Here is a 21,848-nt window from a genome sequence, read left to right as displayed (position 1 = left end):
CATTTACATTATGAGCTAATTAGCGATGTATGTCAAGACGATAAGATAATATTCCTTTAATATTTCCTTTCTATTGACATTCATAAAAACGAGAATTAAGTACACACATTTTTTTTTTTATTTTCAATGTTTGTTATTGGAAACTCTATTAATAATGTTTGGATTAAATCAAGCTGTGAGTGTTAGATGTTTATCTCATCTGGAGTGGATTAATGTCTACCATAGTATTTTAAAAAGTAAAAATTGCACAGCTATTTTGAAAACACAAGGACTTACACAGAAATTAATATGAAATGAGTTTTTTTCCAATAGAAAAAAAGTTTTATCATTTTGTTTTTTATAGATGATAATAATCATAGGATTACATTTTGTATATATCACTATACACAAAAAAGAATTAGACATCATTGGTATAAATTTTTATTCAAATCAAATTTTTATTTTAGTTATTATTTACTTTCTCTATGTTATTTTAAATAACATTATTTGACGAATGATGCATTTGGAAAATAAGTTACTTTTTTTATTGAGATTTATATTATATAGTGTTTGTTTTTTTTATTTTATCAAGAAAATATAAAGATGTTTATCTTTAATAAACGTACTCTAGCGGTACATGATTGTTCTACAGAAAAAAGGATTTAACAAAATTAATGTCATACCTGTCGACTAAAATGAAAAGAATCGCTTGATGATATCTTGTAAAATTGGTGGCTGAAAAATCGGAAGCTGGTACACGTGCAGCTCGTACGTGCCGTAGTGGGGACTGCAGTTAGCTTGAAGGAAGCTGTTCGTATAAAAAGACAGAACATGAGTGTCAGTTTAGAGAGTGTAAGTTGGTTATTAATGGTGGTCCGTTCCTTGTATCCAGGATCAAAGAAACGTCTTTAATTTTTCGACCGAATTTGTAAGTAACAAATTGTATCTTTCCTACCTTTTTATTTTTACGGCACTGTTATGAAATTAATCTCATTTATTTTTATAACGTTTTTTTATTTTTGTAATTTTTGCTAACCTTAATTTGACAGAACGAGATCGGAAGAAAACTAAATTGACAGTTATAACAATTATTCACGAGAAAATTACTTTGTTTGCATCCTTAGTTGAATATTTCATTTGTTAACTTTTTATATACAATTTTCTACCAAATTTTCTACTTACTTTTCATAGTGACAGTTTAAGACTTATTATTAAAATATGTTAAAATATGTTAAAATATGTTGGTCTTAATTTATTACGTAATTTTATTGTATAAAAGCCGAAGCAAATGTATTTATCAGAAAACGAAAAGTTAAAAAAAAAAAAACTGGGAATTACCGTAATCTCATAGAATGTTTATGTGGATTATACTTGCTCTTAAAATGGTATCAGTATTAAATCCATGAACAAAAACGTACATATAAAGATTAGCTTTATACCAATGATATAATTTGTTCATTTGTCTCTCTTTGGTATGGGAAATCTGAGATCGAAGAAGTGCGTGAATCATTTTCGAGAGTCGTTGATTCCATTCAGGGGTGAAACACGCCCGTTTTATAAGGCAGTTCACGTTTTGAGGTTCGATCCCGGATATTTACGCAACAATTGGATGAATCAAAGGTAAATTCCGAGCTGTCTTGGAAATGAAAACGCGTCTGGTATTTGGGGACAAGGCTTATTTGCCATGCTCAAAGCCTCGTGATTACCTTTACTGTTCATTCTCGGAAATGCAAACTGCAATTTAGGTTTCGACATGTGCCTACGTTTAAAATCATAAGAAATTGAATTTTCATTGACATACTAGTTAGTCAGTATTACTGAAATACTTCATTATAGAAATAATTTTAATTTCAGGATCTTTCGTTTGATTTAGATAATATTTATAATTTAATACTGCGATAATATAATTAGTTATATATTTATTATTCGACATATAAAATATTACAGTAGTTCGATTTAATTTGATGGACATTTAAAAATATGACCAAAGTTTGGCAATTTATTAAGCTTTTATCTTTGTAAATATGTATAATCATTTTTTTACAGAATCGTTTTTGAAAACGAAATCAAAATTTCAATTTTTTTATTAGTCACAAAGTTGAAACACAGAGAAGGATACTATACGTGATGATTGTCACGTATCTAGAAAATATGGGTGTAATAATTGTGGACTTAATAATAATAAAATTTTAAATTTTTAATAATAATTTTATATTTTAAATTTTTATATTTTTATATAATTTTAATTTTAATAATTTTAAATAATAATTTTAAATTTTTCTTGCAAATGTAAGCCATAATTATTCATATTAAAACAAGGAAGAAAATACATACATAATTTGAAGCAATTCGTATTATTCGAAACAGGCATGCAAAATTTAATTCTTGTCTTGCGAATTTCAAGAGACAAAATTTAAGAAAATGTATCTCCAACAGATACTTGGATATTGATAACGCCTCATACTTATTTTGTATATCGTGATACTAAAATAAATACATATAATCGTTACGCACTTCGATAAAATTGGACCGCCTCTGGTTTTATCGAACGTTTAATTCCATGTATTCGTTGCATCATCAAATTGAAACGATAAACGTTTAAACAGATTTTACTCTTCCAAAATTAATATTTTCAGTTAATATAGGCAAAACGAAGTAGATCAAAAACTTTGACATTTTCATAATTGCAAACGCATCGTACATTTAGAAATGTGAATTTCTAAACAAGGTGAGAATTGTTGCGCAACTATCGTTCGACATTTACGGCTCGATTTCTTTTAAATAAGAAGTCAATTCTTTTCCAGCATAAAGCTCATTGCCGTCATATTTTTCTCATTTCCTGGCATTCCAGTTACGAATACGTAAGGTTTCGAAGAATTTATCGTGAAGAATGCTTCCTGTTCTTTCACGTGCACTTGAACCTAAACATTAACATGAATGAAAGTAGTATTATAAATTTACGATATACTACATAGCATGAATGAGAACATAGTTATTTCTAGCGAGCATAGTAATGCATTCACTAATGATTTTTCGCAATGATCAGTAGCTTCGGTAGTATTGTGTTCTTATCAGCTCATACTATACCAGAAATTTAATGAATCACTTGAATTATCAAATTATTACTAAATTTCTGAGCCATTACACATACAGTTTGACTAATCAACCTACTATCGACCTTATTTTATTTAATGGGAGTACCCCATTATTTTATGTAATGTATTATTATTATTTTATTTATAGTATTATTTTATGTAAATATATGTATTATTAATAAATATATTTTACTTAATAATTATCTTTTTCTTATATAGTGTTTATTTTTACCAGGTTTTGTGTATTACATATTTGTATTTTCCATTATAAACGACGAATTTGGTTGTGAGATGGTGTGATAGCCATGCAATGTTACAATTTTTTTTTCTAGGTTTACACTTGTAACTTAGATCTAAGTCGCTGTAGAGCTTATGTACGATATTGTTTCTTTTTCTTTCCATCTCTGTCCTGATAACCTGGTCGCAAAAGCAGGACAGTACTTGATAATTATCTATTTACTTACAAATGATTATTTCAATTGATAAGATTTTTCTGCATAAAGAAGATTGTATATTTCGAAACATACACGTGCACACAATTTACTGCTCCACTTTGACGATTTCGAGTTGCGACACTTTGAAATACGTGTACGATTTACATATGTATATGACGCTGCTTTATATTTGCCCTCCTAGATTACCACATGAAACTATAATAACCATCGAATAATATTCAATATTATTTCATCTCTCGATATAATATCATATCTTTTGTTCCAATGGCAAATTTCTATAAACTTATCGTTCATATTACCATCTCATCTCTCTCTTTCTCCAATATAGACATTTATAGATACTCTTAACAATTTCTTTTAGTCAGAAGCAACCAAAGAAAAACCAAAGTCGCCAAAATGTCGTCGGAAGAGGCATTAGTCGTCGAAATGGTGCACCTTTACGAAAAAGAAAACGCAAAGGTCCATCACACCATCAGCTACGAATTGGTACATCTTGAACCAGCGACCCCTGTTCTTAGAAGAGGCCAATCTTTCCATGTAGCCTTAAGGTTCAATCGAGAATACGTGGCTGAAACGGATATCGTTAGATTGCTCTTTAGTTTTGGACCAAATCCGAACGTTCTTAGAGGAACCAGAGGAATAAACACCATCACCAATAGAGACAATTATTTGACTGATTTGGAGGCATGGGGTGTTCGTTTAGTGGGTGTCAATGGCGTTGATTTGACCGCGGAAGTAAGAAGCCCTATTGATAGCCCTGTTGGCATATGGCAATTAAATGTGGAGACCACCATCGTAGGAAGTAAAAAACAACCAAATACCTATAATTACGACAAGGACATTTATCTGCTTTTTAATCCGTGGATAAAAGGTATAACATTGTGTTTGATATTTAATTATAGCGAGTACAAAGAGCAAAGAGTATTGGCGCATTTTTATAATATTTGTATAACATTTATTACGTTTCATTTTAATAAATTTTTATAATCGTATGCAGGTGCTATTACTTTATTTAGTTTACTCGAAATTTAGCATTAAATTAAATTAAATTTTTGCTTTCTCTTAATCTTTTAATTGTTTTTAAATACAAAATGAATGTAAAGATATTTCGAAGATATACAGGAATTAAGAAATTGGTAATAAGCCAAATTCTTTTAAAGATCAAGGTTTCATCTCCGAAAATAAAAATCTTTCGCATAAAAATGATATAATTATATTACGTTAAACGTAGGAGATCGTAAAACAGATTTACAAGCTAACATAAATGTTCACATTACGTTTAGAACCCACCTGCATTTTTCGAATAATATTAGTGTTCTTGAGTTAATATTTTGGAGAATGTTAATATCCCAAATTAACATATAATTTATAGAACTCGATTTGACAATGATCTAAACTTGATCACAGTTTTTATATAATATACCGATCATGAATATGTTTTTAAATTCACAACTATAATATACTTCAACTATACTTTGATTACGTCAATTATGCTTACTCTTATCTTAGGAGTATTAATATAATTTAATTTTTATATAAATATGTAGAATATATAAAATAATATTATCTTATGAATTTTGAGAATTACATGAATCTCTGAATTTTCTGAACTTATGTTATATTCTTGTTTTATTTTCAGAGGATTTAGTATTCATGGAGGATGAGCAGTTGTTGGACGAGTATGTTCTAAATGATGTTGGAAAAATATGGGTTGGCTCATGGGGAAGTGCACGTGGTAGAGAATGGGTGTTTGGACAATTCGATGCTTGTGTGCTTAAATCTTGTGAATTGCTGCTAGAAAGATCCGGCATCAAAGCTAATTCCAGAGGGGATCCAGTTCAAATGTGTAGAGCTATTTCGAGAATCGTAAGTTCGATTGCTATTCAATCACGAGCGAAGTAAATTCTAAATGTAAATCGGTTCTACATAAATCCCTCTACATTAACTGGATCAAATGTCAGGTTATATCAGATTTCTCATTTGTAAGATTTGTAATTAAAGAATATAAAGAACCATAAACACTTTCCCTTCGACAAAATTCAATTCTGTCAAAGATGTTGATTCTTTCTCAATCTTTCACTACAGTTCATTTGTGTAACAAACTCGTCTTTTGCTATTTATTATTTTATCCAATTTTTGCAACGATTAACTGTATCCCAGGAATTTCTTAAATATTATTACCTTTAATCGAACATATACGTATATATTTTCCGTATCCGATACCAAAAGATCTTGAGACAAGAAACTTAATTGTTCGTCAAGTCCTTAATCTGAACTTCTTTCTCCTTTTATCATACCATCGAATAATTGATTTTTATTCTTTCCTTCAGAACCACAATTTTCATATAGTATCTCCTAATAATTGATCGATCGATACTCTTCTTGCAGGTAAATTCCAACGATGACAGAGGTGTGGTGACCGGTCGCTGGGATGGTGACTACGCTGATGGTACAGCTCCAGCCGCTTGGACAGGTAGCGTGCCGATCCTCGAACAATTCTTAGAGACAGGCGATTCCGTCAAATACGGACAATGTTGGGTATTCGCTGGTGTTGTGACCACCGTCTGTCGTGCTCTTGGTATACCGTCCAGAGTGGTTTCAAACTTGGTATCGGCCCACGATGCGAACGCCTCGCTTTCCGTCGATCGTTATTACACCAAAAACAACGAGGAACTTGATTACGATCCAAACAATCTCGATGGCGAAGATTCCATATGGAATTATCACGTTTGGAACGACGTATGGATGGCTAGACCAGATTTGCCTAAAGGTTACGGTGGTTGGCAGGCGATCGATGCAACGCCACAAGAACCTTCAGGAGGCATGTATCAGTGCGGACCAGCTTCTGTCGAAGCCATCAAACAAGGAGTCGTTGGTTATAATTACGACGTGACGTTCATGCTGGCGTCGGTGAATGCCGATTTGATGAGATGGATGGAGGATTCTGAGAGCGAGCTGGGATTCAGGAAAATCGACTGTAATAAATATCAGTGAGTATATATATTAAAAAGCTATTCGAAACAGCAATTCAAAAATAAGAATTGATTTTGTAAGAAGAGAATACAAAATTAGCAGATTTACAATACGATAACGTAAAATATGAGTTTGCATAAAAATGCCCAGTCTGCTTATGACCAATAACACAAAAGTAAAATATATATATATATATATGAAGCTCAATCCTTTTCATATATAAATTTGATGTATGCTAATGTCATAAGACACGAAGATTACCAACGAAAACATTAGCAAGTCGATAGCGTCATCGTCTTTGTCGTCAGAATCGTTAATTATAAAATAAACATCCAACTCTGCTAGCATCGATTATCTTTTTGACTCATCAGCTTGTTAAAAATCGTGATTGCAGTAGTAATTTTGACCTTGATGTCTTTAGTATGAATATCACCGTATATTATCAGTTTATATACACACTGTTAAAAGCTAATCGAAAGGAATTGATACGTAGAATCGCACAATCGTATTTTTCGAATACTTTGGTTTATAATCTAGTTTTAAATCCCCTATAGATAGATCTTTCTCACGACTGTTTTATCCTAGAAGAGGAATTTTACGAATTAATAGCTGCTATTAAATGAATCAGTTAATAACACGACAATAAAGTGAAATTACAAAATAAAATAATATAATAACAATGGGTATTATAAAACCATTTTCTAAGCATATAGACTGATGGTGACATAACTTTAAGTCCCGTGGCGTTTTGGAAAGTGGAATGTTAAACGATATTAACGATAACATTATTTGAAAAACAAATTTATCGATCGGATTCTTAGCATATTTTTTAATTAAGTAACTTTGAGGAACATGAAAAATATTCATACACTGCACGTTTCTTAATCGTGCATTCTCTAACACATTTCGTGATTGACAAAAATTATAATGTATTGAGAAACGTTATAGTAAAAGATATATCGTAAATACAAAATGAAAGTTTTACTAGAATTAATTATAATAGAAATGGCCTAATTATCATAAGTTATCGATGGCCTTGGGGACATGGAACACGTAAGAAACTTAATGTATTTCTTATGTATCGATTTGTATAGAAAAGCATATCTTATATGCTCCTCTTCTATTTGAAGAAAATTTAAATCATTATTTCTATTTTTGATAGCATTGGCCGGATGATCTTGACGAAAGCACCTTGGATTTTCGATCCCAATGGCGACAGGGACAGAGAGGAGATAACATCTATTTACAAGGCAAAAGAAGGTAAATAAGAATCTATTGAACGATATTCATCGATATTTGAATATTTTGCATATTACAGTACATGTTTAGAAAGTTTTTAACGCTACACTTGTTTTAAACTTCCCCTCTTTATATCTGCATCTTCTACAATGCAATTTCTTTATCAATTCTTTTTCTTACAATTAGAAAAAGATGATACACCGAGCTGAAAGTAGAAACAGACAATATGGAGCGGACATACATAGTGTGATAGGAGTCAATGAGTATGAGTAATAGGAATAGATGTATATTTTTAAATGGACCTGATCCAAACCCCTGCGGCTGTCATCAATCTTTTAAGCTGTTATATCTATTTAAACATTTAAACTCAACGAACTCCTTTAACTCTTATGGTGGAATTTGTTGAACTTTAAATGCAATGAAACTTTGAACCTCAAGATTGACTAACTCGTTCGAATTCCACCAATATCTTTCAAGCAGTTTTGAAATAAATTTTTCACTCTTCATAACACGTAATTGAAAAATAGTTGTAATACCACAATTACTTAATTCTCTTAAACTCTGTTTATCTGTACTCTTTAACGATTCTCTAGAACATCCATATTTTACAAAATCATACGAAACCTGCAAAATTGCGTCTTTGCGAATTTATAAAAATTTCCATGAGAAGTTACGAATCGATTATTTCAACTCTGGTAATTTATTTACATTCAGGAACGGAAGTTGAGCGACTGACTCTGTACAGAGCCGTACGCAACACAGAACTGGCGAAGAGATTCTACTCTTTGCCCTCACCTGCGAAGGAAGATGTCGAGTTCGATCTCGTGGATATCGAACGAGTGAACATCGGACAACCATTCGCAGTTGTAGTGAACATGAAGAATAAATCGGACCAGATACGTACTATTCAAGCTGTTCTATCTGCTGGTAGCGTGTACTATACGGGAATCAAAGCGCATTTGGTAAAGAGAGCGTCTGGTGACTTTGTTCTCCAACCACATGCCAGTAAGTTTATTAATTCCTTTATTTAGATTTTTATAATTTACTGATCCTTTTTAGACAGTTAGGTCGTTTACTGAATTTTATTTTATATCAAGTTGTTAGAATCTTTATTTAATTTTTATGTCATGTCTATCATTGAACTGGAAACTTTTATTTGGTTTCTTATTAGATGTTAGATTTTTATTCAGCTGAGAATCTTACTATCGCTAAGAATTATGTTATTATTATTTATTTATTTATTATTGCTTAGTCCGTGTCTCGGTTTTGGACAAACTTTCGGTTTTACATCTCTTATACCTATTTCGTTTTCTTATACATCTGTATATCTACCTCTCCTCTTATCCACTCTATTATATACCTCTTATCCCTTAATTATTCTATCTCTAAAAACTAAAAACTAATGACTAAGAAAAACTATTGCAACTTTTGGGCTTTTGCCTTCTTGCTGTGCTTCCTTCTTGTCGTTCTTCCCCGTCTTGTATTGCCTCTTTTTTCTCTATTATTGCTATTAAGAATTATGTATTTATTTATTTACTTATTTGTTTTTCAATTACTGTAGTTCAAACATATGACAAATTGATGATGATTATGCGTATATCATAGTAATTCTTTAACATTCTTAAAGTAAAATATTTCTTTTTATAAATTAGGTTAGTATATGATTTCGAAGATATTCGTATGTATTCCTCGTCCCATTTTTTGGTGATGACTCAGATCTAATTTATTCTCAGGCGAACAGTTAAGGCTCAGAGTTACAGTGGATGATTATCTGGACAAGCTTGTGGAGTATTGTAATATGAAATTGTATTCCATCGCTACGGTCGTGGAAACCAAACAGACGTGGGCTGACGAAGATGATTTTCAGGTCTTGAAACCGAGCATCACGGTCAAGGTAAAGTAAACGATTGATCTGTACTTGCATGATAAAATCACGTGAAATTCTCGTCCAATTGAAATTGAATATTTGAAAGAAAAAGGGAAAGTACAGTAAAGACTTTCATATTCAAACTCATAAGGCGAACAAAATGTGCCAATGAATTTCCAAATAATACAACAATCATCCTTCTGATACATAGAGCCGTACTGACTTGGTCGGCTGGGACTTGAGTTTATAACTGCGCGGAGTTTCTCAGTTCGATTCTCGATATTCTAAAGACCGAATTGCATTGTTAATAGCTTATTTTCGTCTCTATTTATTTTGGCTTAGTATTATGAACTTTGTGTGCATGATGCCAAATGTGAGGAAAGATAAGATAGTATGTATGAATTTCAGGAATTATGTAATATACATATATATAACTTTCCTGATACTAAATTCCATTCGTTCTAGAAAATTGCCAGTTCGTTTCAATATTTAAATATCCAACTTAATATCTGAAGATTGAAGATTCAATTCTTTTTGATTGCTCAATTACACATAAATTAATGAACGCAAGTAAATGTGTAGAGTTACATTCCTTTTATACCTCAAGTCATTTAAGGCCTTTTAATAATGCACATCGCATAAACTTGCATTTCTAATTTTTAATCCATTAATCAATTAATATTGGAATAATTATATTTTAGAATTAATGTTTGTTATCGTTAATATTAGATCGACGGCGAACCTGTAGTAGGAATACCATCGATTATCAGCCTTAGATTCAAGAATCCCCTGAAGAGAGTATTAACGCAGTGTACGTTCAATTACGCTGGCCCCGGGTTAACAAGGAACAAGACTCTAGCGTTCAGAGATATCGAACCTGAGGAAGACGTCTACGTGGAACATCAATTAATTCCTCAAAAGGCTGGCGCACAGAAGATCATTGCCACATTTACTTCGAAAGAGCTAGTTGATGTCACAGGATCAGCTGCCATCGATGTTCTTGACGAGGATTAATAAGATTGTCCGAATTCGTTTACATTTTTCGAACGATTACATTCGAATATATTTTTATTTTCATATCGATATGTATTAATTAAAAAACGTATGTATATACCTAAAAACCTGTATAATATCAATGTGGTCACGTTCCATCCAATCATTACTAGACTCTGGATGCTTATACGTGTTTCTGGAAAAACTATACGATATATTTTATCAGTCAATTAATATAATATAAATTAATATAATATAAAAATTCTAAATGCTTTCGTTCCAAACGCGTAATGAATGAAAATTATGCGTAGTAATATCTAGGCTGTAGATGTTTGTTGGAGAAATTCATATTTTACATAATTTTTAAGAACACAAATATTTTACTTTATGAATATATTAAAGAAATAGAATCTAATTAGAGGTTCATTTCACCTATCAAATATTATGCACTTTAGTTTGCATATTTTATCTCTTACATTTTTTATAAATGCATAAACACCCACAATTTAGTAATATAAATTCCTTTTGGCTTCCATTACCCTATGATCAGGTTTATTTTTATATATAACATTAATAATTATGTATATTTAGAATGTGATTATATATTGTGATATTTAAAAAAATATTATATTATTAATTATCATTAATTATGATATCACATTATGTAATTTGTATTCCTTACTTTTTTCAATTTTGATGCACATTTTTTTTTTTAATAAATTTAAATATTTGTGTTTCCAAGCGTGTGTTGCTGGACTCTGAAATTCGTGAGTTATTTGATACGTATGGTATATGTTGTTACAAACAAGAAGTAGTTTTGTATATTTAATAATGTCTACCAATAAATGATGTTTTCTTATCTTTTATGCATTTTTTATCCATAGAATGACGTATATGATGACATAATTATCTTATTTCGATTTTATTTAAATGAAAAGTTTACTTAATATTAATTAAATATTTTTAATTCAATAATTAGTTAACAAAATTATTTTTTGTTAAATTTTGTAATTAATAATAGACTATAAAGCGTAGACAAGAGAACTAACGATACAACATTCACAAACTCGAACAGAAAAAAAACGATATAAATGAACAATATAACACAAAGCGAGGCCATAAATCATAAGACCTCGCAGCTAATGGTAAAATTTAAACACCAGAAAACGACAGAGCACAACATGCCGTAAACTAAAATTAATAAACTCTCTGTTGAGAATACCGAAACTTGTCTTTCCACTTTTACAACTTCCATCCTCATATCCCCGCAAAATTCTGGCTCGCATGTATTTGATATTTTTGTAACACTCTCAATTCTCCCGAACGTTACATCACCGATCTTGCTTATCATAAATTCCATCAAAGATCCTACGTTTCTCAAAACAACGCTGCTGGACGACCTTTTCGGAACTCCTAGGTCGACTGTTCTAAAACTGACTTCACTGAAGGAAGTATTCGTTGATAAATTAACAACAGACTCAAAACTGTCTTCCTCGGATTCGCTGTTGACATCACTATGACGATCCAAGCATATTTCGCTTAACGCTGATGCAACTTCCGCTTTTCTGAGATCCTTCAATATTTCGATAACGGCGTTTCTACTGTCGTCTCTTTTTTGCAAAATGATCTTGACGACGCTGCTGCTTCTCGACACGCTTTTCGATTCCTCCTCGCACGTTTTACAAACTTTACGTATCTTCTCTTTTCGTCTCGATTCTTTATTTCGTTTCTTCAGATTGTTGCTTAATCTTCCTTTATATATGTCAAGGGCTTTGTACACGTTTCGAGCTCTGATGACGGCCACCTGAAGGGCAGCTACTATTCCACTGGAAACTATTCTAACAGGAGACTGACCTTCCTCTTTATTTTCCTCCTTAATTATCATAGACGAATTGTTGGATGTTAATGATATTTTCGATTCGTTGAAACGCAGTTCATCCATTGCGTCATTCTTTCTACAATTCGGTAAAGATTCATCGCATTCCTCGCGCATCTGATTTAATAAATTTTCAAACACTCGAGAACACTCTTTCGATGAATGTTTCTCAATTTTATTCGTCTTTTCAATGTCTGTGGACTCTGTATCGATCGATTTCGTAAAAACATTTTTGCGATCTTTGTGCAAATCGTTTTGTGATTTGGAATTTTTTGAATCTTTATGCATTTTCGATCCTAAATCTTTCTTCTTAAGTTTAGTTACATGCTCGATAGTTACAGACTTGCAAACATACGACTTTCCTAACGATTTTGGGGAACTGCGGTTAAGCGACTCTGTCATTGAACACTCGTTTCTTCCTTCCTCTTCCGTTTGCGTCCCCGTAGCTTGCAATTCTATCGACGTTAAAGCGTCCTTCTCAGAAGTGGACTGCAAACATTTGGATATGTTACAGTGAATAACAGTCTGAGAATAGGCGTCGTTATTGTTTATAATTGTGCACGTAGCAATGTCTTTCGTTTTTGGCAAAGGAACTTCACTTAAATCCCTCTCGTCGTTAATAAAAGTTTCAGATTTTCCGATATTTTTTCTTAAATCCTTCTCAATATCTTCTTCAATATCTTTGTCCAATTTCTCCTGGCAAGAATGTTCTTCCTTCAAAATCGTTTTTTTTTCAAAATGTCGATTATGTTCTATGTAAGAAGGTACATCCGCGAAGCTGATAGATTTCTTTTTTAAACCTTTGCAAGTTTTCTGTTTATCCTTTAGATATCTTTCAGCTTTATTTACCAAATCGACGTTAATACCCTGATCACAAAGGAATTCCTTCAACATGCTCAATGATACCGCATGAGAGTTTAGTCTCGTTTTCTCCTTTTTCATAATCGATGGATTATTCAGGATCTTCGACTCGGTACTATCACATTTCTGTTGCTTTCTGTTATTATCGAGGAAGAGAGTGTTACTCTCTTGACAAGTGTCGTTCTCTTTGGATTTTTCATTTTTTTGTTTCAGCTCTGAAACATCTGGCGAAGAAATAGCGTTGGAAGAAGTTTGACAAGATTTCGTAGCTTCTACTTTGACACTATCAACTGAGCTCGAATTAATATCCACAACACAATTCGTAGTAGTTGCTAAAGCAACGCTTAACTGAGATTTTGACTGAAAATGCTCGAAATGTTCATTTGTTGCAACATTTTTGGTATTTTCTTCAACGCTCGTATTTGGAACAGGAATAACATTTTTTGGCATAATTGGTATGGAAAGATTTTCAGGAAGATTCTCCGAAAAGTTCTTCGCTATCTGATGATCTTCTAGAAACTTTTCCTTCAACTGTACTTCGTTTAACTGACTTTTTTTATATTGCTCAGAATCGATATCCCTCGTAGGCTCCTCCTCGTTAATTTTCTTTTCTTCTTTAACTGCGGTCGATTCGTTCGGTCGTTCGAGAACTTGGTTTGTTTTCTCTTGAACTTGATTTTTATAACAGTACGTTGGTTTCTCAACATTTTTTCCTTCGTTCTTCTCTGCTTTAATAATTTCTTCGAGTGCTCGAAGGATCTCCGATTCTCTTGTGATTCTTTCATTAATAATATCACACACTGACGCGTTAGCGTAATTTTTTATGCTCCAGGTAGTCCTTTCCGATTCATTGAAATTTTTTGATGGATGTCGCAATGTTTTCGGTTTTAGTTTCGCTCTAGGACTAGCCTTCAAACTTGTGCTACTTCTTTTGCCTGTCGTTTTCAAAATGTCAATGGCTAGTTTAGGAGCAATATCTTTGTGTAGATATACCTCGGTAGACGGTTTCTTCTTAAATTCATTTCCTACTCGTCCATGTTTCTCTTCCCTAGATGAGTAATTTTCGTTAACGTTCAAGTATTTTTATTATATCACACACTGAATGGAATTGAAAATCTAGGAATCTAAATTATGTAAACACGATATAATAAAGAAGAATGAGAAGTATTGTCTTAAACTGGACGCTATGATTCTTTTCAAAGGAAATAAAAATTTTCATGTAAACAATGTAGTTAGTTAAACAAAAATATATATATAATAAATTCGTACTGGATGTAATTGGACATCTTCGTTATTCGTTTCCCGTTATCGTCTATAGTTTTCTCGACATTCGTAAGATTCGTCTTTACAAGTATATGGTCCACTGAAGCTCCTCGTTTATGCGCGGACGTCCTATTAAGTTTAACACATTTATTAAAATAATGAATCAATTATTTTATTTGAAAGACATTAATTCGAATAACTAAATCGAATATAACATAGAAAATAGCAAGCATGAATTATCGGTAAGTCAGAATTGACCTACTTTTCATCCAAGAATTAAGGAGAAACGAAAGATCGTTATTAATAGAAAATTATAATACGATATTAGACTCAGAATTTGAGAAGTGTTTTTCTCGCTGTGCGATTCTTCGACAGTTTCTGTTAGATAGGAAAAAATGTATTATTTACTTTGCATTTTCCGGATACGTTTTTTCTCTGACATGTATCGCTGGACGAGTTTTCTGGCTCAACGTGGTTGCGCTGTTAAAAATAGGAATTTTGGCCGCACCTCCTGGCCTCCAAACTGGTTGTTGATTACTGGAAGCATGCTGCTTCTGACGAGACATCGTCGACGATTGCTTGCACTGATTTGAATTCGTACTCAACACTGTCTTTTTTGGTAGTTTCCCTTTTTCTGGATGGCGATAATTGTCGGCCATTTTTTTATCGGTAACAATTGTCTGCGCTTCATACAGATGCTTTTCTTTTTCCACGCATCTTCCAGGGTTTAAGCGTTTCGTGAATTTGCACTGTTTCAAAGAATTGACGGAATTTGAAACTACCGACATTTGAGTCTCCACGGTGCTTTCCTTTTTCACAAGCTCTGATTTTATATTTCTTGTCCGAACGGTACCAGTTCTTTGTCTGAAACGTGTGTTAACATTTGCTAAGTGACATTTTATAAATAATACTACCTAGGAATAATTATCATCTATCTTCTTCCTCCATCGTTTTTTCCTGATTATACCAAGGACGAGATTATAACTTGAAATATTTGTATAGACTATCCTTTATATTAGGTCATCCGATAAGTTCGTGCCGATTTTTGCGTATACATTTCATGTGTCGATTTATAAACATACGGCGATAAGGGACCAATGCACTTGAAAAATGGAAAGAAGTTGTACAACGAGGGGGGGATTACATTTTTTCATGAAACTGAATGGTATGTAAACGATCTTAACATACATAACCGCTCGAAAAACGGAACGAACTTATGGGATGACCTAATAGAATGTATAGAAACAATACGTTTAAAGATCTTCGCGTACAAATAATTATCGAACATGTATCTTATTTATATTGTAGTATCGTGGACAAAAGGCTTAAGATATCGGCCGAATCATAAACAATGTCGCGAGAGCCGCGGCATCGTCGGGTACATCAATGTGTCGTCGGTCCTTTCAAGTGAACAGTTTCGTGGAAAAGGCCTGAGTGACCCTGGCCACGGGCGTTTTCGGGATACGTGCGCGATAGGACGGGAAAAGACAAAGAGATGCTGAAGGAGTGTTACTTGAGACGCCGGCGAGAACGAATGCAAAGGGCGTACAGTATGAGTTGAGAAGCGAGAGCGTGCGAGTGTAGATGCCGAAGACGAGAGTTATAGAGTTGCGAGAGTGATTTGAGCGGAATAAGACTTTTGTGTTTTAGTTCAAGTTGAACATTTATCGTTCTCTGTCCAATTAATCTCTGTTATTTTCATTTATCTTAATAAATAGTATTAGGAGAATTTTACAAATCTAAATTATCCTAATCCTATCCTTTTTCCGATACTACAATATAGTAATATAAGAGTTTCTGAAACATTAGCTCATGAAGAGACGAACAAGAGCAAGACTTGTCCAACTTTATATCCGAGTATAATAGTTCTTAATATTTATTTACTTAAATCTGTTATAGAATTACTTGGCGTCGTTGATAGAACAGCTGTTTACTATACGACGTGGCATTCTACATCTTCCTGAACGTTTAACATTTTCTTTCTCTTCATTCTCGGATATCGCGTGTTTCACCAAACGTGAAATACTTTCGATCAAACAAAATATTTCGCTCACACAATATCTTGAAGTTAAGATCGTTTCGTTCAGAATACTCCTCTATAAATTTACGAAAAAACAATTGTTTAGAAGTAAGAATGGTAGGAAAATGGTATTCTTCTATTTTAGATACTACTTTTTTATTAATATGATGCCCTTGAAGTAAATCCAATTGCATTTGGTCGACGCGTCGTTCTGTAATACAAATTTTATCGTATTTAAAAACGAATGACTAAATGACTTTTAAATTACATCAAATAGATTTTCAAGAAACATATAAACAGACCTTGCTCTTCTAAAGTTGTTCTATTAATTTTTACAATTTTTATCATCTCGACAACATATTTCGCCAGTAGGTTAGCCATTTGCAATTCAGCTTCGTGGCTATCGTTCGAACCGTGAATGTAACTCTTGCACCTGTTTATCGTAATTTTTTAAGCTGTTCCAAAAGCAGAATCAACGTAAATAGACATTTTTTATGTCCTTGCGTTGTTTAGCAAAAAGATCGAAGTTTAATCAAAATTGACCAAAAGCTTTGAAAATGATCTAATCGATGGGAAACGATTTTAATATTTCGAAAGAAACGTTCGTTCATTTTTATTTGATACCTAGTGATGGTTTTGTCCAGTAATTGTAACATCGCCGTCGGATTGACAGATTCTATCGAAATCGAGACTTGCAATTTCATCCGAAGCCGTTCCATTCGTTGCCAATTGCTCGTCAATTGCTCGTGAATCTTCGTCAACATTTTACATACATTCATATCCTCGTTATTAATACTATCTCGTTTCGATTCTCGCATAGCTATTTCATGATCATTATCGTTAATCGCGATTCTCGTAATTTCCTTATCAAAATCTGCAGAATCTCGTTCTTCTATATTTTTATCGTTGATTATCGACGATGGAACAGTTTCGCTACACGACAAATTTTTATCGTCGACAATTACATCCTTATCAGTATCATTGCTTTTCTGATTTTCTTGCTTTTCGGCAATTGTCTCGGGTTTCTTCTCTCTCGACCAGTCTACGTCCGCATCTTTTCCTCGAAGATTCGATTTCTCTTTTAAATGATTTAGGCTTTCCGAGGATGATAAATTTCTTGAATCTTTAAGATCCTTAGATTCGTTATCCTGCAACGTTGTTTTCGAAGCTTTGCTTTCGTTCAAGCTCATGGAAAATTGTTTAGTCGCATTGTCACCAGATGCATCTAATTTACGCGAATCGATCTCCAAATTATTTTTTTGACATTTTTCCTTCACATTTTGAGCTTCCTTCTCAAATGTGGATGAAACATCCATTCTCGCAGAGTCAACGTTAACGATAGACTTAGGAAGTTTTGAGAAACCTGAGTTTTCACTGGCATTGAGGTTGCCATTCTTCGTACGGAATTTTTCTGTATTATTCAAATTCTGTGACAAAGGAATTGAATCAACGACGTCTCGATGCTTTTCTTCGGAAGTTTCTTCCTCAATTGAAATGTCCTTTTCTCCGGTCTCTGTTGTTGCATCATTTGCTAATTCGGTGGATTTTGAAGAACTGGAACTCAAGAATTTGCGGCAGTTTTCATTAGCAAAAAGATCATGACTCTTTGTCACTCTTGACAGAGTAGGAATTGAACGAATATTATTTGATTTATCATCGCTATTTTCTTCGTTTCTCGCTGATGAATCCTCCTCTTCCGTTGAAACAATATTACGCATATCTTTGTTACATTCCAAAGAACGTACGTCTTCGATGGTGTTAGGATCGTCACGTTCGACAAATGATTTTTGTGATTTTAACACTTCGACGTCATTTTCGAAGGTAGACGAATGATTTAGATCGAACGATTTCGAACGAACAGACTGTCTCGCGTTATATTTTTGCGGATCGTTAGACACTTCAAATTTGTCGATATCATTCTCTCCGTTTCTTTTCTCAATCTTTTCCTCTATACGCGATTTTTCAATCGCGTCGAAAATTTTAATCAAATTTACATCGCGATTAGCTTGAATCTTTTCCGACGAAGATGTAGAATCTTCGTTTAAGTAATTTTGTTCATTCATCTGCATTATTCCAATTTCTGCGCGACTTGTGTTAGCAATACGATTTTCTCGGTCTTCGGTTAATTTAAGGACGATATTTTCTGATATATTTTTCTTGGAAATTCTACCAGCTGTACTATTTTCTTGCCTACATCTTTTCTGAAAACCTTCGTTGATTTGATTATTTTCTTGTATGTATCCTTTCCGCAAATCTTCGTCAATTAGACCATTGTCGTGTATGTTTTTTTCTCGAAAATCTCCACTAACTAGAACATTATTTGCAGCGCATTCTTTCTCGAAATTTTCATCCGTTCGACAATTTTCATGCGTGTATTTTCCCTGAAAATGTCCACTAGTTTCATCTTTCTTTGGTCCATCACTTTCCTGTAAATCTCCACTAATTTCCATTCTTCCATTAATCAAACAATTTGTTTCATTACTTTTCTTCTGCAGATCATCACTGCCCTGATCACTTTCCTGCGTGTATCTTTTCCGAGAAATGTTATCAACATTATCATTACGCTTAACGCTTCCCACGTTTTCGTTATCGATCGTATGCATTTCTTTCTTCGATATATTCAACTTTATCTTCGATAGAATCTCATTTTTCCCGGGTACGATTCTAAACTCTTCGTCATCTTCCTTTGGAAGAACTCTCATCGAACACGATTGCCGATTTATATCAAGTCCTGTATCTAAATTATTCTCACTGCTTCTTCCTTTCTTATTCGAGAAAATTTCCACTAATTCCAAAGGATCGCTAAAAAGCGTATCTCCAATAGCTCTATCCTCTACGTTTCGTATTCTTTTCGAAGAAGCTTTATCTTCTTTCTCCGACGAAGAACCAACGCAGTTTTCTTGCGTCGTTGGATCGAGAAGGCCTAATCCAACATTAATTTCGACGTTTGCTTCGAAGGGCTGATTACCTTTATTCAAAGAATGTTTAGGAGATGTGACCTTTCTCGAAGAATCAACGGGTTCAGAAAATTGATTACTTGCGGATACTGTCTTTTTAAAAGATGTTTTTGAGTCTATCTTAAACACGGTGGTACTTGAAGAAACATCTTCCCCTTGCAGCGAAGAGACACTCGATGTCATTTGAAAATGTATTTCGTGTGTTTCGTCGACAAATTTTTCTACGGAACAATTATTTTGGTTCGTGGAGGTGCTACAATTCTTGCTGCAACTCTTAGGCGAAACTTTAGTATTACCATAGAATTCTTCGTTTAAAGAAGCCTGTTTCATCATCAACTCGTTTATCCTTAGAATTTCTCGGAGTACGTGTGCTTCGTAGAATAACGCTTCGTTTTGCGCGGAATTGTTATCATTTGGCATGGTGAACGATGTCATTCATACGGAATCCAGTCAAATAATAATGTTACCACGTTGCAGAAAGGGAACAGCGATATGACGAAGAAAAATAAAATATTTTATATCGAGACGGACATAATATCAGGATTAGGGTTAATGTGAAATTTGGTATGTGAACATCATGTATGCTTTCAAATGTTCTTTGTAGTTAATTAAATCTCGAATAGGTAACATTTGCAAAGCGGATGTGAGCTTCATTTTCGTTCCATATTAGACGAATGTACTGTAAAAAGCAGTATGGAATAAATTAGAAAAGTTGTAATTATGTAAAAAGTTATATACCAAATAGAATATATCATATATTCTACTATGTAGTGTACGAAAAATAAAATGCAGCAAAGTATAATATATATAGTGGTATAACAATATGGTGACATAATAAAAGGTAACGTAAAGATTAAATATAACGAAGCAAATTGTACTACGTAATGTACGAAAAATAAAATGCAGCAAAGTATAATATATATAGTGGTGACATAATAAAATGCAACATAAAGATTAAATATAACGAAGCAAATTGTACTATATAATGTACGAAAAATAAAATGCAGCGAAGTATAATATATATAGTGGTATAACAGTATGGTGACATAATAAAAGGCAACGTAAAGATTAAATATAACGAAGCAAATTGTACTATATAATGTACGAAAAATAAAATGCAGCAAAGTATAATATATATAGTGGTATAACAGTATGGTAACATAATAAAAGGCAACGTAAAGATTAAATATAACGAAGCAAATTGTACTATATAATGTACGAAAAATAAAATGCAGCAAAGTATAATATATATAGTGGTATAACAATATGGTGACATAATAAAAGGCAACATAAAGATTAAGTATAACGAAGCAAAGTAAAATAGAATAAAGTGTAATAAAATAAAATATACTACAAGCTATAATATATTTACGATCAATCATCGGTATTCGGGCAATCAATAATATTGTAAAATATATTTCGAGGTTTTCAACGAAAATAAGGTTTGTCAATAAATATTAACAGTATCGTATTGACAATACGTATTGACTCTTTTAGTTGAGAATTTTGAAATATTGACAATATACACGTTTATCGAGAGTTTGCTGAAAAGATCCTTTTATTCGATATAATAAAACACAACGATGCGATAAAGTTCGTTCTAATAATTAATTGTGGCGCAGTGAAAAAAAAGAAATAAAAGCTACGTAGTTTTTATATTAATCTCAGGAAGTAAGGTACGTATTATCGCAAACACCCGATATCACGTGGAAACATATCGCATTAACATTATACGTAAGTAAGTATAATATAAGAGAAAACGCAACAGTACATAACTTTAAAAGTTATTAGATAGATGATTCATTTTTCATTCTAAAATTGATATCACTCTGGAGAATATCAATGAAAAGACTTGGTCATATCTGGGTCAATTGATTAGTTCTATTACCTTTAATCCCATTTTTATTTAGAAAAAGCGATGTAAAAATTCTAGAAAAGCAGTTCAAAATTTATTTACGTGTAAGTTCTATAGAATATCGGAAATATTTCAACGATATTCGTAAATCTGCCGAATAATCGAGAAACTAGCTGCGGTCGTAACCCCACAGCACTGAAAACATCGATAAGAAGCGAATTTTATTTTGTTTTCCGTATACGTCATTTTTGATGCAATATTTTTTACCAGGTTAAGAACAGAACGATAATTAAATAAACGACTATATCTTAAAACGTGAACGGAATAGGAGGACTATTTCTGGAGCTGGCGAGGATTTTCGAAGGATTTCCGAGTTGCTCCAGATTGCACTGCGCCCCAACATTTTTGCAATTGT

The 21,848-nt window shown here is 32.8% G+C and overlaps 2 protein-coding genes across 2 annotated transcripts; one reads left to right on the top strand and one right to left on the bottom strand.

Moving 5' to 3' along the window:
• The first annotated feature begins 750 nt into the window (after positions 1-750).
• Positions 751-11,462, top strand: LOC100649278 (hemocyte protein-glutamine gamma-glutamyltransferase). The gene is made up of 8 exons (XM_003402273.4): positions 751-907; positions 3,891-4,400; positions 5,169-5,395; positions 5,918-6,519; positions 7,665-7,762; positions 8,456-8,746; positions 9,475-9,635; positions 10,338-11,462. Exons 2-8 carry the CDS (start codon positions 3,926-3,928, stop codon positions 10,620-10,622), a joined length of 2,139 nt encoding a protein of 712 aa, XP_003402321.1. The 5' UTR covers positions 751-907; positions 3,891-3,925; the 3' UTR covers positions 10,623-11,462.
• Positions 11,463-11,606: 144 nt separating this feature from the next.
• LOC100644232 lies at positions 11,607-20,508 on the bottom strand. Its single transcript, XM_048406500.1, has 7 exons — positions 17,246-20,508; positions 16,924-17,054; positions 16,774-16,832; positions 16,507-16,697; positions 15,010-15,465; positions 14,608-14,730; positions 11,607-14,386 (listed from the first exon to the last, which is right to left on the bottom strand). The coding sequence occupies exons 1-7, from the start codon at positions 20,011-20,013 to the stop codon at positions 11,725-11,727; spliced, it is 6,390 nt and encodes a 2,129-aa protein (XP_048262457.1). The 5' UTR covers positions 20,014-20,508; the 3' UTR covers positions 11,607-11,724.
• Between the last annotated feature and the right edge of the window lie 1,340 nt (positions 20,509-21,848).

Source organism: Bombus terrestris, chromosome 6 (assembly GCF_910591885.1).
Source record: "Bombus terrestris chromosome 6, iyBomTerr1.2, whole genome shotgun sequence".
NCBI lineage: Eukaryota > Metazoa > Arthropoda > Insecta > Hymenoptera > Apidae > Bombus > Bombus terrestris.
The sequence above is the reverse complement of the archived record's forward strand: the minus strand, read 5'-3'. Positions and strand labels throughout refer to the sequence as shown.